The sequence below is a fragment of the Macrosteles quadrilineatus genome, unplaced genomic scaffold (assembly GCF_028750875.1).
Source record: "Macrosteles quadrilineatus isolate MER2022 unplaced genomic scaffold, UCM_ALF_1.0 Scaffold_3__2_contigs__length_128488019, whole genome shotgun sequence".
Lineage (NCBI taxonomy): Eukaryota > Metazoa > Arthropoda > Insecta > Hemiptera > Cicadellidae > Macrosteles > Macrosteles quadrilineatus.
This window is the reverse complement of record NW_026542596.1, coordinates 23,814,404-23,831,887: the sequence shown is the minus strand read 5'-3', so window position 1 is coordinate 23,831,887 and position 17,484 is coordinate 23,814,404. Positions and strand designations below refer to the sequence as shown.

The following is a 17,484-nucleotide window of genomic DNA, read 5'->3' as shown; positions in this document are numbered from 1 at the left end:
TTATCAGGTATATGTGTCTGATACTTTTTTAAATTTAACTAAATTTGCAACAATTGGAACCCAGTTTGTGCCCTTTTAGTCCATTTCTTGCGGATATCCAGTTAGAAAACAATAGGAATCTTTTTTCAAACATTGAAAGATTATCGGCAGGCTCATTTGCCAAGATGTGTATCGGTTGAAGTAATGGCCATAGAGAAAGTCTTTAGGCAAGATTTTGTAGAGAATTTAATAAGCTTTTATTCAATTCCAAAGTGGTGTGTCTAGGCCTTATATAGTTTCTTAAAAAACGTTGTTAATGATGTCATCAATGTAGGTACTGACTACTGTTATTATTTATTTCTTTAAAGAGTGCAAGAATGTGAAATTGAAATTTTATAGATAATAGATGTAACACATGTCTTCAAAAAAACAAACAATTACTAAGAAATATACTGAATTTGCTGGATATTGGGCACACTCTGATCCACCTCTCCCGCCTTTCTGGAAGTACACGTTCGTCTGTCCAGACTCCAGAGCTTAATCCGCTGAGGAGCACCAGTAGGTCGACATCCTTCCCAATGATAAAAACTTGATCGAACGATGAACTCTTGGAGAGGGCAGTCCTCACTATATCAGAATCGGGGTACTCTTGAGATTGATGTACTGTATTTAATACAACGCATCTCAAATTCAGTACACAACATATCAGTCGGTGCTTGTTAGATTCATTTGAGAGCATTTTTACTTGGGACACTTTGATGGGTATTAGTTCATCAAACAAAATGTCACTGCATGAGAGAGAAGTAGAGCGTCACAGGCGTTCATCTGGTTTAGTGCTCTTCATAGCGGTGTAAATGCTGAATAGAAGGAAGATTTTTGTGCCCTTGCGCATTCCTTCTTAAGTGAATAAAGACAGTGGATACGGTGTTAGCTCATACGAAAAATGCTGCTTCAATTGTACATCTGATTGTTTTGTGACGCAGACCCTCTGGAATATATAAGGAGATCAACATCAACTCTCTTGTTGAATACTTTTACAGACGAACGTCAAGGTCTTCACTTTGTCCTTTCGTTTAAAAGTCACTTTACCAAAGTTGTTACCAACAATTTGTTTCACTCCTCCTGCTCCCAGTTCTTAAGATAAGTGGCAGTTGATATCAGGGCCTCCGACGATACCACTGTGGATAGGAAATAGGCGATCGCTGACTGGGAATGGAGGGTGGGTGTTGAACCAGATCTTTATTTTTTTGGTATCCGCAGTGTCTCTCGCAATTTGGGATACCCTCATATCAACATGCTGTTCTGATATTAGAGCCGTAGTTTCAGTGAAATGTTCCACCTCCTCGCAAATGTTGAGCATGGAAACCAACCCTACTGACCAGCGCGCCAGCACACTGCTTGATATTCCCCGACCATGAGTTAGCCCACCCTGGCTTTTCATGGACCTCAGTACGTGTTCCATGGTCGAATCTGTCCACAAACCAGAACTTATCAGAGCGACGATTTGAGAGGACCTCCCTGTGAACGTGCGATACTCGTCTGACTTCATGTGTTTTTTAGGCCAAGCATGTCTTGAAGGTAGAGTCCGAATCTTTTTAAGACATACAACCCCAAATACAACATTTACGCAAAATATGATATTTTTATATATTAAATTTGTTTGTAGAACTGTAAGGCCTAGACACACAACTTTGGAATTGGATTAAAGCTTATTAAATTCTCTACAAAATCCTTCCTAAAGACTTTTCTCTATGATCATTACTTCAGCCTGCACGCATCTTGGCAAATGAGCCTACTGATAATCTTTCAATGTTTGAAAAAAAATTTCCTATTTTTTACTAATTGTATATCCGCAAGAAATTGACTTAATGGGCACGAACTGGGTTCCAATTGTTGCAAATTTAGTTAACTTTAAAAAAGTATAGGACACATATACCTGATAAACGCTTCCTTCAGTCAGTTTTTTTCAATCAAACAAAAAAATAGCCAGAATTTTACAGTTTTTCTAGTATCATGGGAGTAGCACAGGGTTTTCAGGGTTGCAAACTTGGGTATAAACTACTCTTAGGGGACCTAACAACATATAAAAAAGTCGTAGATACATGCGCGTTTGCGATGTTGAATGTTGTTATTGACTGGCCTATTCTTAAATTTTCAGAAATTAAATATTAAATATAAACTGAAACACACCAGTTTACCCCCATGCTGATTTCCTGTAACACTTTAATGATAAGTTATGAAACACAACAATTTTGAACGCCTTTGAAACTTGTTAGTTAAATGATACAACATCTTTATTTTTCCTTTACCACCATAAGACTTTAAGGTTCAAACTAAAAATAGATTGTTTATACGTGTATTGACCTAAACTCTTAGTTGAGGCAAAACATGCTGAAAATGTTCGCATTACTGAAACTTAATGATCGAGTGGCAATTTTAACATAATCCCAACTTAAACAAGGACTAAAACTCTCTCCATAACGTCAGCTCGCTTAACTTGTCAAGTTTGTCAGATTTTTCCCCTTCTCGTGTTTAATATTTCTAGGTAGCCTGCGTTAGTTATTTTCGTGAAAATAAAATTTGGTTTAGCATTTTATGTAAACTGAGTTCTAAAAGTTTTTAAAAATTCACGCTTACAACTTGTTATCATTGTTGACTTTTTAAATTATTTATTGAAATCTGTTTTATATCTATACTTATAGCTATCGCAGGCCAAAGGTTTTACCAGCTGAATCTCTAATATTTCTGTAATACACAATCCTGATTAATTGTATTACAATGAGATTGTTTAGTATAATAACTAGTGTAATAATAACAGTTATTAAATATAACTTTTCATGCTTTCCCATTTTACCGTACGTTTTAACCTTACAAATTGTTAACTTCTACAAAATATCTAAAAGTTAGAGTTTAAGTCTAGATTAATATAGATGCGTTAGTAAAAGTCAAACTTCAACTGTTGTGTTGACAAAAACAAATATTAGTAATTTAAATCACAGATCAAATTCAAACAACTTACTTTTCAATGTAACAGCTTCAAACAAAAAGTTTGTCGTACTTTACTTGTGCCTATTTAACAAACTTGAAAAGTAAGCTAGCAAAATTACCTCAAGTAACCAATAATTTTATTTGTTATTTCTTCAATTCCCAACCTCACTAAAAGTAAAAGTACAGTTTATATTTTCTATTTCGATAGGGATTATTTTATGAGCCATTTTATCTTGTTTTTATATGGGATTGCCTATTAAACATGGATGTACCACAAAAGATTATAGAAAGAGGAAGGGAGAGGGAAATAGCCATTAATTAGACTCGTTCAATGTCTTTCATCTCCGTTGGCTAAAAGAGTTAATTGTCTGTAGGTTTTCAAATTACTTCTCTGGGGTACCAAACAAAAACTTGTTCAATAGCGTGATTATTTTTATAAATTTTCACTACTCTATTTAAGTATTTAAAATATCTATTGTATATTGATTGATTTATTGGGTTTATTTCAAAACCGTCCATAGAGAACTATTTTTAACACACCACCTACGAATACTCTAGTAACCGTGACACTACTTATACTAATTGAAGAACTTTAAAAAGACGAGGAAGTATTAAGTACTTTCAACAAAATTTAAAAAATATATTAAATAAATAAAAAGCAAATAAAACATTGATTTTTAAGATACAAGATGGATATTTGAGAGCCAGATCTATGATATATAAATTAATTTCTTGTCAATTTGCAATTTTTACTATCCGTCGTAGAATTTTCAAAGTTATTAAAAACAAAATAAATATCTTTCACTGATTTCTATCCAGGGTTGTAGATTAATAAAATATCAATAAATAAGATGCTCGACCAAATTACTTTACAAATAATAGTAGAAAATATTCGGGTTGATTCAAATGAAACGTTTACAAAACAAGCAATATCAAAAGTACATATTTGTTGAGATTGTTCGATCCGGTTTCTTTTGTTCTCCATTCCTGTAGCGAAGCTTTGTACACTAATAGGGTTTCGGAGCAGAATAGAGCCGATTCGACCTCAACATATTGGACAAGAGCTTTCATGTTTAATGGAACCTCATTTGTTAACAGTAGTAGTGGCTTGGATTATAATGGAGTGGCTCTTACGATCGTAACTTTATGATTAACCCATTATTTGCATTTGCATCTTCTCGATGGCTTTTAAGGTCAAATTTTTATTTGTATTTAGATTATTGTTTATATGATTATTTTTCGGCAAGTATTAGCATCGTCGTTAAAGTAGATACAGTTTCTCGTACTACTGTATAAGGAGTTTTCGAGATAATTACAGAAAACTGAAAGAATTAACATTTACACCCACCTTCCCCCAATAGGACTTTTAGTATGTTGTTCGGGAGGATATCTCCTACAACTGTGCAAAATTCCGGGACTACACGATTTCCCCCCTCTTATTTGTCTTTGTTGACTAGGCGTACATTCTACATAATTTAGCTGAGTCCAATTTAGATCAAACACCTCATTAGGTGTTTGATCTAAATTGGCAATGATTGATGATGATTGGTTAGGTGTTTGGCAATGAAAATTGTTACCTAGAAGATCTAACTGGAGAAAGAAGTAAAATCAGGTTGCTTAGGCCAGTAAAATATTGTTTTGAATGGAAATGGTAGAATTAAAAAATCTTGCCCATTTTAATAGCTGTGTACTGTTAATTATAGAAAAGATACACACTCATAACAGTGGTTCATACATTTATGAACCACTGTTATGAGTGTGTATCTTTTCAATAATTAACAGTACACTACACAGCTATTCAAATGGGCAAGATTTATTTAATTCCACCATTTCCATTCAAACAGTATTTTACTGACCTAAGCGACCTGATTTTACTTCTTTCTCTAGTGAGATCTTTTAGGTAACAATTTTCATAGCCAAAGGTTTTGTCTGACACCTGTGGCTACAAAGATCTGGAATGGATTGTTTTTTATTTAAATAACATTACCCATTTACTCTAGCTAGCAGGCCTTTTATTTTTATTGCTTTTTATTTTTGAAACCGACGTAAAACATGAAATTGGACCTCTTAGAACAATACTGAAAGTAAAATTACGAAGTTTGAAAAGTCCTCAAACCTCAAAAGTCAGTGTGTCTAATAGTGTATAGCTAATCAATGAGGAATGGGATTAAATGCTCTTTTAGGTTTGTTCTTACATCACCATCTGGTACCCGGATACTAAGATAAAACACATAAATTTCGAAGGATTATCCTTAACCAAGAGATATGAGATATAGAGTTTACCCGTATTCGAGCTAAGATTTGAAATTCATCAAACGTTAGTCGCCGAACATTTCAATTAATCTCTTTAAAAAAGAAATACCACTTAATAAAAATTGTATTTAGATTCACGTTAATTCTATACTAAAATAAATAAATTATCAAACATGTTTATATATTACTCTATCTAATTATATAAACATTTGTGATGATTTGTTCAAGGTTTATATAACTAAATGTTATTTTACTCATTATTTATGATATGTAAAATACACTCTTCCTTTTTAAATTTAAAATAACCTGTATATATGTATGGACTCTTATCAAATCTTTCTTAGTATTGTGTTTTTTTTTTTTTTGTGTATTTAAATTATTACTTTAGCATGGCAATATGTACAGTAAATAAAGTAACTCAAAATTTAAAATTTATTTTTAAAAGTACTTATTAGTTAGGTTAAGCTTTACATCGAGATTTGACTTATTAAAAGCCTTTTATAGAATAACAATTCTTTTAACTATAAATAAAAAAATATTTTTATACAAAATTGTAAAGATTAGCTAACTTAGTTTTAAAATTTACGATGGGTTATAAATTTAAACACGTTTTATGGCATTTAATATCACATTTATATAGACGCTACAATTTCCTTGCTATACGTTACAAATTTATATAAATAGATGTAAAAACTATCCGTGGGGTGGTTTTCATGTGAAAATTAATTAATAATTTATGTTTATAAATGCTTAAACACAGTTTCATTTTACTAGCACAAAAATTGCCAAATTAAGAAATAATATTTAATTTTTCTCTTTCTCAAAATAATCCTTGGCTAAAAACAAATTATATATGTTTTTAAAATGTTCATAATGCGTTTTAAGACGTATTACGACAGAAACAATTATAAAACGGTAACCATTGAGTGGTCATAGTTTTGACTATATAAAAAAATCATATTTTCTCTGAAAACTAATGTTTTCCTTTTAGTCCTTATATTTGTCCGTATTTAGTTACCATACAAACATGAATAAAATAAGGCCAACGATAATAGGCCTAATATAATAAATACAATTCAATAAGGCCAACGTGTTTATTGATTGGAAGATAATCCATGGTTACGGTTGCTTTTTCAAACGATTTAAAACATCAATTTACTACACAAATAGGTACCTTCATAAATATTCCACTGATATCCCTTTGTCAAGCATCTTTAGAATGACACCTGAGGCTTGAAATGACGCCATCTTGCCGTATCAAAACTTGTTACGTCTCAACCTTAATTAATAATCAACTTTAAATCCTACTAATATTATAAATGAGAAAGTTTGGATGTATGGATGTATGGATGTATGGATGTATGTTTGTGACAAGTGAACGCGAAAAATACTGGTCGGATTGGGCTGAAATTTGGCATGATGATAGCTCACATTCCGAATTAACATATAGGCATGCTCTTATTTCAAAAATCCTTTCGGGCTCCGCCCCAGTGGCTCTGGAGTTTCCCATGTTAACCTTATGAGAAATGGAATTATTGAATCTTAACAGCTGTTTCAATTAAACAAGTTGGTTCTGTTCTATGATGTTCAATAGCATTAAAGTTACAAGGATTACCAACAGGGTGCAGCACTATTATTTCTTTTACATTTATGACAACAGCTAATTTGCAACCAAAAGGTGAGTGAGCGCAGCGAACGAACTTCAACCTGGAGGCGAGTTAGCGTAGCGAACGAGCTAACCTGAAGGCAAGTGAGCGCAGCGAACGAGCTCCAACCTAAAGGTGAGTGAGCGTAGCGAACGAGCTCCAACCTAAAGGTGAGTGAGCGTAGCGAACAAACTTCAACCAGGACATGATTGAGCCATGCGAACGAGATAATCTTAAAAAAATTAAGAAGTTAAACGGGGCAAAGCCCGCGGGTTACAGCTAGTATTAAATAAAACCAAAATATTTAATAAATAAATACGGGTAAACTGTTATTTTCTTTACTTTCTATTTTCAGTTGTGTTGTTTCAATTAACAATGCCTTTTTATAAGTTAATGTATAAATAAAGAGTCATACTATTACACGCTTATGATTCTATTCATTTGTTTCAAACTTGATTCACATTACATGCTTTGTAGATAAATTAGATTTCTTTGCTTTGCACTAATTTAATACATTATTTTTACAATTACTTTTACTAGTAGGTAGTATTTATACTCATATAACAATATTAATCATTACCATTTTCAATGGTGTATTTATCATACATATCAGATATTATACAGACTGTCCCAAAAGTCCCGGACCGGTTTAATATTTTCTAAACGACAACAGATAAATCAACAAGATTTGGTACATCAACATCACACCTAAAAATCTACTTTTTTATGGAAATATAAATTTTCTGTCACATCATGGGGACGTCCCGCAAGGAGTCAGAAGGAAATCTTAAATAGAAGCATAGGTTGACATGTACATCAGATTAAAGGTCTTTACTAGCAGAATATAATGCTGCAAATTTAAACTCAAACGGACAACCAAGTCAAGAGTAACAGTGGTTCAAAGATTCATTTAATTTGCATTTGGGGGCAGAGCCCTAAGAGTCAGAACATTTTTGTTAGCGTAAGCATAGGTCGATATGCACATCAAATTAAAGGTCTTCACTAGTAGATTACAATGCCGTAAATTCAAGCTCAAAAGAACGCCTGAGTAAAAAATGGCAGTCGTTCAAAGATTCAAAATGGCAGGTTCAAGAAATCTTTGAACGGCCGCCATTTTGTAACGGGTGATCCTTTCGAGGCGCGGTTTCCGGCATTGAACTCTGCTAGCTAAGCCCTTTAAACTGATGTGCATATTGACCTATGCTCCTATTTAAGATTTCCTTCTGACTCCTCGTGGGACGTCCCCATGATATGACAGAAAACTGATAGTTCCTTAAAAAAGTAGATTTTTTAGTGTGGTGTTAATGTGCAAAATTTTATTGATTTATCTGTTGTCGTTTAGGAAATATTAAACCGGTCCGGGACTTTTGGGACAGTCTGTATATAGACGAACCAAATAAAACAATTACACAAACTACGATATAGTAATTAACTCATTCACCCATTTTTTTTTAATACCTCAATTACTTGAAATTAAATTGCTTCAATAACTCTATCATGACAGTAGACATTCTATCCCCATGTTAAATTTGTTGCCAGATTTGTTATCAAAATCGTTGTAGCTGATGTGAGCCACCTACAGATTGCGCTGATCTAAATTACTAAATTCTAACAAATACTTAACTAATTTACCAAGTCAAACATATGGAATGCCTTATGATGAGCAACTATTAAGACCCATCAGCAACAAAAAAGTTCTACAATAGAATTAGACACTAGCGCATTCTGTGGCTGGCTCACACAACCACGTTCTTTTTTAATAAATGAAATTGCTACAGCTGGTCCATATGGATGGTAAGTCTACTTCAGTATCCGATAGAATGGACGATAGAAGTACTTAGATAAAGCACTACTTTCTCAACAGTTTGCTACGATGTATTGCACTCTCAACAAACTTAAACAAAACGTTTATATTTTTATTTACGTTTTATCAATTATATAACCTTTTAATATTGTGAATTACACCTTTAAAAACACTCAAATCGCCTAGTCTCAACTTTAAAAGTATAGTACAAACAGGTTTTCCAACCTTATATATAACACGTAGAAGTTCATTGCAGACTGAAAGGAACAGTTGGACGACACAACTCCTGTCGTCACATACGCTGACCTCAATATTATATTCAACGTACGTACATGATGCAATACAGGTTCTCGAGGCCCTAGGGATCATCTTTATTTATTGGATCTTCCTAATATCATATCTACATTTTTCAAAAGAATAACCAACGGAAGATATAGGCAACTTTTTGTAAATTAAAAACTGTGCTTTTCTTGTATTTTATATTCGTATATATAATTCTAGGTTGTGGTGTGAACTGCTATTGGTATGCAATTTATAGCGGAAGAATGAGCTTACATGAATTTCTACTTATGATTGACACCGGTTCTTAAATATAAATTTTAGTCGGTTATAAAACCTATTTAGTAATAAAAAATAGATTGGAATTGTCATTTGCATTATTTTGGATATTTGATTTATTTGGGTATACATTCTATATAAAAAATCTTTTTAAACTAATCTCTAAATTGTCTTAAATTCTTAAAACTCTTTTAATATGTAAGTTTTAATATTTTATAGCTGAATTTCAATTTTTATATTTCTGTGCTTTCTACGCCACTGGCAGGATCTACGTTATTTGTAGAGAAATAGTCCAAGCTCCGGTGCTACCCCCAACTATTTGTTGGATATCAACATTATTAATAGCAATCATTATTGACAAACCACATCTGGGTCCAGAATTTTAAAACTTTATTATTTTAGAATCTTTCAACCAGCAACCTTTAGATTTGAAGACTATCACTAAAACAACTCGACTAACTTGAAATTTTTGTTTTCCTAAACTTACAAACTGTATTAATCAGGTATATTTTTATTTGCCGTTAGTAACTTTTTTTGAGCAATTTGAGTTAAATGGCATTAAACGCCAAAGTCGTAATGTTAGAAGAATAAGAGTTTTAAATGTTTTCTTTGAAATTCATACAAATATTGAAAATTGATATTGTAATAAACTTTTAAAACTGTAATAATTCTTTTGCCAAACTATTCTGATGATTTTATTTACACGGCCCCATTAGGACTTCGCCTATGACGTCACATTCACGTATCTCCCACGCCGGGATTAGCTTTATAAATTGCTCTCGCACGGTCTGCATTACTTAGTAGGGCTTTTGTTTCTTTCATTTGAAAATAAAGTGTAAAACCCAGAAAATAGTGCTTCTATCCTACAATGGAAAGCGTTTAGCCGAGAGGGACATTAATATTTTTTTATTATTGTAAACCAAACTTGTCTTGTTATCGTAAAATTACAAACGCAAAACCTCTTTGTTTATAATAGTATATTACGTTACTAGTCCTGAAAATAAGTGTTTACCGGACGAGTGTGGTCGTTCCCGTGCGAGACGAAGTCGAGTACGGGATTACCATACGAGTCCGGTACACACATTTTTGACGAGTTACGTACGATAGTTTACGCCATACTACTAAATCCGTACAAATCCTTATATTTCCACCAACTAAAGGAATAAAAATCACTAGTCATAACCTCTCAGAGGTTATGTTTTTGGAACCATAACCACTCACTGCCACCGCCACCTAAATACATTATAATCAGCTGATTGGTGCCCGGCAAAACTCATTGCAGTACAGTAGTACGCAATGAAACCCCATTTGAATAAGCTGGCGGCAAACAGCTGTTTTCTGGACTAAATCCTTGCGTGGAAAGTTCGTCAAAATAATGTAGTGTGGCGTAAAATTGTTTTCTGGAAAAATATATCAGATTTATCAACCATGTTGTGAAGTTTCTAAACATTCTAATAAGCATAATAGTGGCTCAATGATCTGTATAAATACTTTCCCCAAAAAATATTGTTCGTGATTACTCAATTTATAAACTTGGTTGATTAGTAAAAGCTAATTAGTCACAAACTGCGGTAAGATTGCGATTATTCGCTTTATAAACAATACACACACAGAACTGGTGCGTGGATGAGTGTGTGATGGGGTCCAAGAGTGGGCTGGGGCCTGCGGGAGTGTGGGTCGCCCACAAGAGACTCGAATGCTGGGCGAAACTGACCAAGGAGAGGACCAAGGACGGTTCAGGATCCACCGACAGTGAGCCAGATCCGGTGAGTATGTTTTAATTGTATTTTAGAGCGGTTGGCATTACAATCAACGTTGTTTACAACTCAGGCTAGAGCTTAGTGACAAGAATGTGAAGGTGGGACAAAACATGTTTGCCCAACTCGCGTCAGTCTTAAGTTAAGTAACAAAAATAAAATAAAACTTAGCAAAGACCAACTAGTGCAATAATATTCGCAATTATTACAAATATTCTAAAAAAGGTTATGCAGCCTTTCCTTAAATGTCATCCGGCTGCATATACTGTATTGGCATTGAACAGGGAAGAAACTGGTTTTTGAGACAACATTTTATGAATCCCTCTTTGCTTATTGTAGACTTTTACTCAACATCTTGCCGTAAAATCAAAAGCTTGTTGTATGTGGTGTTTCATAATGGAACGTCTAGAGACGTTCGAAATGAAAGTGAATATTAGTGTGGTCTTTGTATGTTGTTCCATACGATAGGATAAACGGGAAGTGACGTGATCGTGATATTCCAATCCAGAGAGCTGGAACCCTATAAGGCTGTTTTAGGACTATGCCGTCATCAGCAAGGGAAAGGATTGCAGCTGTGGCAGTGTCATTTATATAGAAAAATCTAAATTTTCTGCCGTGGCCTCTGGTTAGAAAAATTATTATTTTGTGTGTTGCCTTCCGGATTATTTCTCAAATAATGTATAAGAGGTTAAATTACCTTATTTCCGTCCAAGTAATACTGTAGTCTATAACGTGACCGGTTTCGACGTCTATGGCGTCATGGTTAAGCTAGACATAAAATGATTAAGTTACCTCCTTCGAGTGATATATTTTAAGTCTAGCTTGACAATGACGTCAAAGACGACGAAACCGATCACCTTAAGACGACTTCAGGATCACTTGGACGGAAATAAGGTAATTTAATCTCTTGTATACTATAGAAAGATTTTGTTTATCGAGTGAGGTTGGTTGTGGAGTTTGGTTCATGGTTTTGTCGGGTGGTTTGTTGTGGTTGGATTGGGTGTTGTAATCTTGAGTAACCACTTGCCTCTAAAATTGGTTATTAAAAAGAATGTAGAATTTACATATTCATGGGTTAATGTTTCCATTTCATATTAAGTTTAAGATATATATTAAAAAATTAAACGAAAATTCAGAATGAAATGCTACATTCAACTTAAATAATCTGTGAGTCTTAACCCCACATAAGCTACTTAAACTAACCTATCTTTAAGATTATCTATTAACTTATTTTCTCAAATTTTAAAGTTATTTATGATTATATGTAACTCTCATAGAAATTTATGTAGAAACAAACAACAATACTGTTATACTTACATTGTTCAAGGTATATGTAACAGCTGTATTCAGCAGTCTTATATTAGAAGTAGGTATTCAAAAGGGCAATTAATTACTGTAATAGCATTTTCACTTTTTATAGGGGGCCTAGTCACAGGTTTACCAATCTGTTTTTAGTCTAAACAAAATATAAAGTTTGTCATTCAAAATACATGTTTATGATATTTTATGGTAACAAACTTCTTAGTGCTGTAAAATAATGTAAGACCAGTTGTCAACTATTCTCTGGCGATATTCAATTTAAACACGGTTGGGTAGAAATTACAAATAAATTACTCCAGCCTCTCACGCTCTCCGCATACCAATTCTTCTGAGAACTTTACGTTCTGAATCATAAATGAGTTTTCTTAGAAAAGCCTTTGTAATATTTACATTAACATTTTGTATTTTCACCGGAAATACTGTAATAATGTATCTGTTGTAGGACATACGCAACAATAAGTGAGTTTCTTAGAGTCAGGGGACTTATTTATTTGTTTAGAACTAAACAAATTCAACATTTATTTTGTATTTTTTCCGTCAAAACTAATTATCTCATACAACACTTATTACTATATCTATTTTGCCTATTTGTTTGGCTATATATTAGAAACTAGACTAGAAAGCATGAACTTGTATTATATTAGTTATTCAGTGTCGTATTGTATTTTACTAAAACTGTATACAAAATTCAAATAATTTGAGTTCTTCTTCAGTTTGCAAATGCATTAAACGTATCATAGTTTACTTAGTTTCAATTAGCTTATTTTAAATTTTGACCCTTTATAATTTATCAAGATTTTTTTAAATTAAATTAATTACTATTGCGATATATAGATTTCTGCAAGGTTCCCTTACTTTATATATACATATAGGTTAGGGCTTGGTATTATGTTCATAATCCGTTTACTATCTTCCCAAATCAGCGGTTTACCGTGTGTACATAATAAAGGTGAACAAGATAGCTGCGCATGTATTCGTATGAAACCGGATTTTCGTGTTTCAGTTTTACAATGACAGTGTTAGGTGCATTCAAAACTAAATTAAACTTATTTTTTATGAGTTGGAGAAGCATTAATGTCACATAACAAACCTTCCGAGAAACAAAAGTTTGTTATTCAACTAAACTTTCCTCTAACTGTGTCCCCTGTGACTTCTTGAATGGAAGTTAGACTTGGCCAACATCTTTTCTTCTCCGAAAATTGTTTATCTTCAATATTATATACCTTCTAAACTGTTTTGTGGGGTATTTCGTTTACAACGTTTAGTATGCTATATAGAATCGTTCAGTGGGTTTCTTGTTACATTACATTAACTTTTTTTAATGCGCAAATTTATACTTTTCAATATTGCTGAGCAATTGCCACTCGAATAGATGTTTTAACGTCTTACTAGTGCAGAGCCATTCAACTTGTAGAAGGGCGAGACTTATATCATGGAATCCTGGGTTCAAGTCTTGTCAAAAACCAATAACTTTTATCGTCGTATGAATGCCAGGCCCCAGTGGCTTGTAAAACCTTGAGCAGTTAGGTACGTTCACCTCGTAGAACAAATACTAATATCATTGACGAAAATACCTCTGTTTTGTAGATACCCCTCCCAACAGAAGCTATCTGAAGATTGTTTTTTTTTTTTTTAGTTAAAATAAAATGCCAACCTCAATTTGTCTCACACTTTTTAGGATGCAAATATTATCACATGGGTCCATCTTACTCGTGATACTTTGTTACCTTAAAAACAAGCATAGAATTAACTGTTGATTTTCTTCAGTTTTAATATCGAAAGTGTTATAGCATTTTACGCGACCAATAGAAACATCTGCTTTCGTACTGTGGCAAAAAGAATTAATTCATGCAAATATATTTATGATTGGAGGAATTACAAACAGTCGTAAAGCATTATAGGCTAAACACACACACACGTTATTATAGGTTTACACTATGCTCAACCTAGTAAGTATGATTTTTTTTTAACAAGTCAAAGGCGAATAATATATTAGTGGGCACTGTAGGCCGGATGATAAGCTTGTGTAGTATATAAGCTTATAATATTATTTTTTATCTTAATTTATCGTAGGTTATTAATTTGAAAAATAATATATGCCATTTAATTATTATAAGAGTATAATCGCTTATTCAAATGAGTCTATAATTTCTTAAATACTTCAATTTCGGGCTGTCCAGGCTTCCCAAACAACTAAAAACTCTCCCTAAACAAGCATCCGTTGTGCAAAAGCGGACATTTGTCCATGGTGCACTTTGGAAACCTTCCTCCACGGGTTAACCTTTTCGTTACACTGAACAAAATATACATCCTAAATAAAGTCACTTTAATTTAAACTCCAGTCTAGACTGCGCTCTGAGTCAATTAAATTAAAGTAGATTTTCATTAGCAAAGTCATCAGCGAGCTAAACTCACTCGAGTGCTTACAGGTTCGTTTCCGACCGTAATCACGATTCTTAACACTCGGATTAAAGACTAAATAAACCGATTTTATTCAACAGAGGAATAACAAATAACATTTCAATTGTTTGTTATTCGTCTGTGGAATAAAATCAGTCATATCAAACAACTTGCAAAACTTGCATGTCAAAAAATATTACTGCATTAGCTCGTTACATCTTTAATGGATATTCAGAGATTCAGAATAACCCGCTCCCTGGGAAAAAGGAACTATTTCCACTATGGGCCATTCTCGAAACCTATTGCATTCTTTACATATCATATTAAACGATCTCTTGGTTTGAATATTCATTGTTGTTATAGCAGCTACAAGCTATTTGACTACGGAAAGTCATTTAACTTATTTATCTACCTTTATCTGTGCCAACTCTCTGCAATAGAACAAACAAATATAACACATTGAATGGTTTTGAGTTATAGTGTTCGTATTACAAAAATACGCGGTAGTAAAAGTGCGTTTAGGGTGTGTCATAACTAAGCACATTAAAGAATAATAATAATAATAGCACACCAGTGTACTAGTGCCTGAAGATGGAAACATAGTTTCCGAAAGCGTTTGTGAATAAAATAAAATTTTTATATATATTGGCCTTGTTGAACTTGTAAATTTAATTATACATTCCACATTAAAGAAGTGAAAAATATCTCTAACTACGGTAAAAAGAGTTTTATAACCACACTAACAATCGCAAATGCTTAACTCAAAGAACTGGTGAGAACATTTTTACTATTTCAAGAAGTGTTATGCTTTTTACTTAGTAGGTATTATTTTCAATAAAAAAACTGTATGAGAAATATGTTCATATGAATTCATTTTCAACCTAGTTTTTTACTTCCTATAGCACACTTTCCCACACAATTTGTTACTTGACAAATCGAAAAAGGATGTGTGATCACTTTTACCCATCAGTAAAATAACCTGTAAGAACTAAACTACAGTTAACTAAAATAATTCATGAGATGATGAAGATCACTTTGTGAGTAAATTAAGAGCCATTTTTTATTCAAATTACGTGAATTAATTGCAGAACACGAAGAAGAAAACACACATGACACTTTATATATGTGTGGTAAAATAATTACCAAGTCAGTAAATAAAAACAAGTAATCGTAAACAAAAGAGTTGACAGTTAACTAAGTAAAACACTGAGAGGATGAAGATCACTGTGAGTACATTGGTACTTAACTGAATCAGTTTCCAGATAAAGTGATCAAATAACGAACAAGATGAACTAAACAGACACGACAGTAGCACCAGTGATGTATTGACTCATGTCAGCCTCAATAGCTCAGCGTTCAACTTTCAACAAATAACCTTATTGAATCCAACCTCCGACTTGCTTACTTTCCAACAGATTATAACTTTCAAATAGATACTTGCAGCAAAATCCGGCGATGTTTGGGTCAAAATACAATGCTCAATAATGCTTATAAAAATGCATTTGGAAGTTGCAATCGTTTCGACGTATAGTTGTTGGGCAAATTAAATTGGATTTTATTAATTTTATTTTCACGTTATTTTCTTATTTACGCCTGAAGAAAAAGGTACAAGTAATACATTTGATTTTAAGTGTTGGTTTTAGAAAATTGAGGCGCAAATATTTTTAGCCATAAAGTAACTTAAAAATCTCCAAAAACTGGAAAATATGACTAACAATATTTTATCCTGTACTAGTGTCAACCAATCCCTGAAATCTTTTAAAATCTAAATCAAAACAATGTTTGTTAAACCGGCCAATATAGGCTACCTTTTCGAACAATTCGTTAAGATGAAGGGGGTTTATGTTTAACATTTTAGCACTTGAATATGCCTCTTTATTATCAACGCAACGGCGAATGTGAATGAAACGCTCGGAACCTGACATGCCCACTAGTACGGTTTAAAGACGCCCGCACTCGCACGCTCCACCCGCTCCCCCCGGGTACGCTTTGCTGGGGTGGTGGCCCTTCGTAATGATGTTAATTTTACTTTATCTTCTATATAGCATTCTTGATTTTTTTCTTAAAATATATTTTCATTGTAATATAACATTGTTAAATATTTACCATTAATACGGTATTCAATTTCTTATAGAATTAACACATTCAATTAGTATAGAATCTAACTTATTTCCTAGAATCAATTAAAAATCTAATTATTAAAATCACTCATTTTAAGCAATAGTAAGAAAACGACATACTACGTCGTTGTACAAAGCATTATACAGGGTGAGTTTTAATTGTCCCCCCCCCAACTTTTTTCTACATTTTTTCAAATATCAATCCCAGACCACTTCCAAACATTGTTGGATAGTAAGTACTTCATTTTGACAAGGTGGTCATTTCCGGCCGCCATCTTGGATCCGCCATATTGGATGCAACATTTTTTTTCAAATGTAAAGGTGGGGTTGTGACCCATTATTTCGAACTACATTTTTACCCTGATTACAATGTCGCAAACCGTTTAAAAAAATCTTGATTCATTCTAAAGTTACGAGGGCTTTTTAAAACTTTATTTTTAGCCCATTTTAACATTGTGCATTTACAAACTAAGACCATAATCCCAAAATAGTGCTAGATAATGATAAGTATACACTACCAGTAATTGTCCACCTATTTTCACTTGGTTATGACTGATGTATTTTTTTTCGGCCGCCATCTTGGATCCGCCATTTTGAAATGTGATAAATTATTTTAAATATGAAGGGGGTGTTGTGACCCATCATTTTGAACTACTTTT

General features: G+C 33.1%; 1 protein-coding gene across 2 annotated transcripts in view; it reads left to right on the top strand.

Moving 5' to 3' along the window:
• LOC128990836 (synaptotagmin-5) overlaps positions 1 to 17,484 on the top strand; it is a 233,353-nt gene that overhangs the window by 128,982 nt on the left and 86,887 nt on the right. The window contains exon 2 of one of the 2 annotated variants that reach the window (XM_054413450.1): positions 10,774 to 10,994. The exons of the other annotated variant lie outside the window; for it this stretch is intronic. Within the exon in view, the coding sequence (XP_054269425.1) occupies positions 10,866 to 10,994 (129 nt within the window). The 5' untranslated portion in view covers positions 10,774 to 10,865. The remainder of the gene's footprint in view (positions 1 to 10,773; positions 10,995 to 17,484) is intronic. 2 annotated transcript variants of the gene reach the window in all.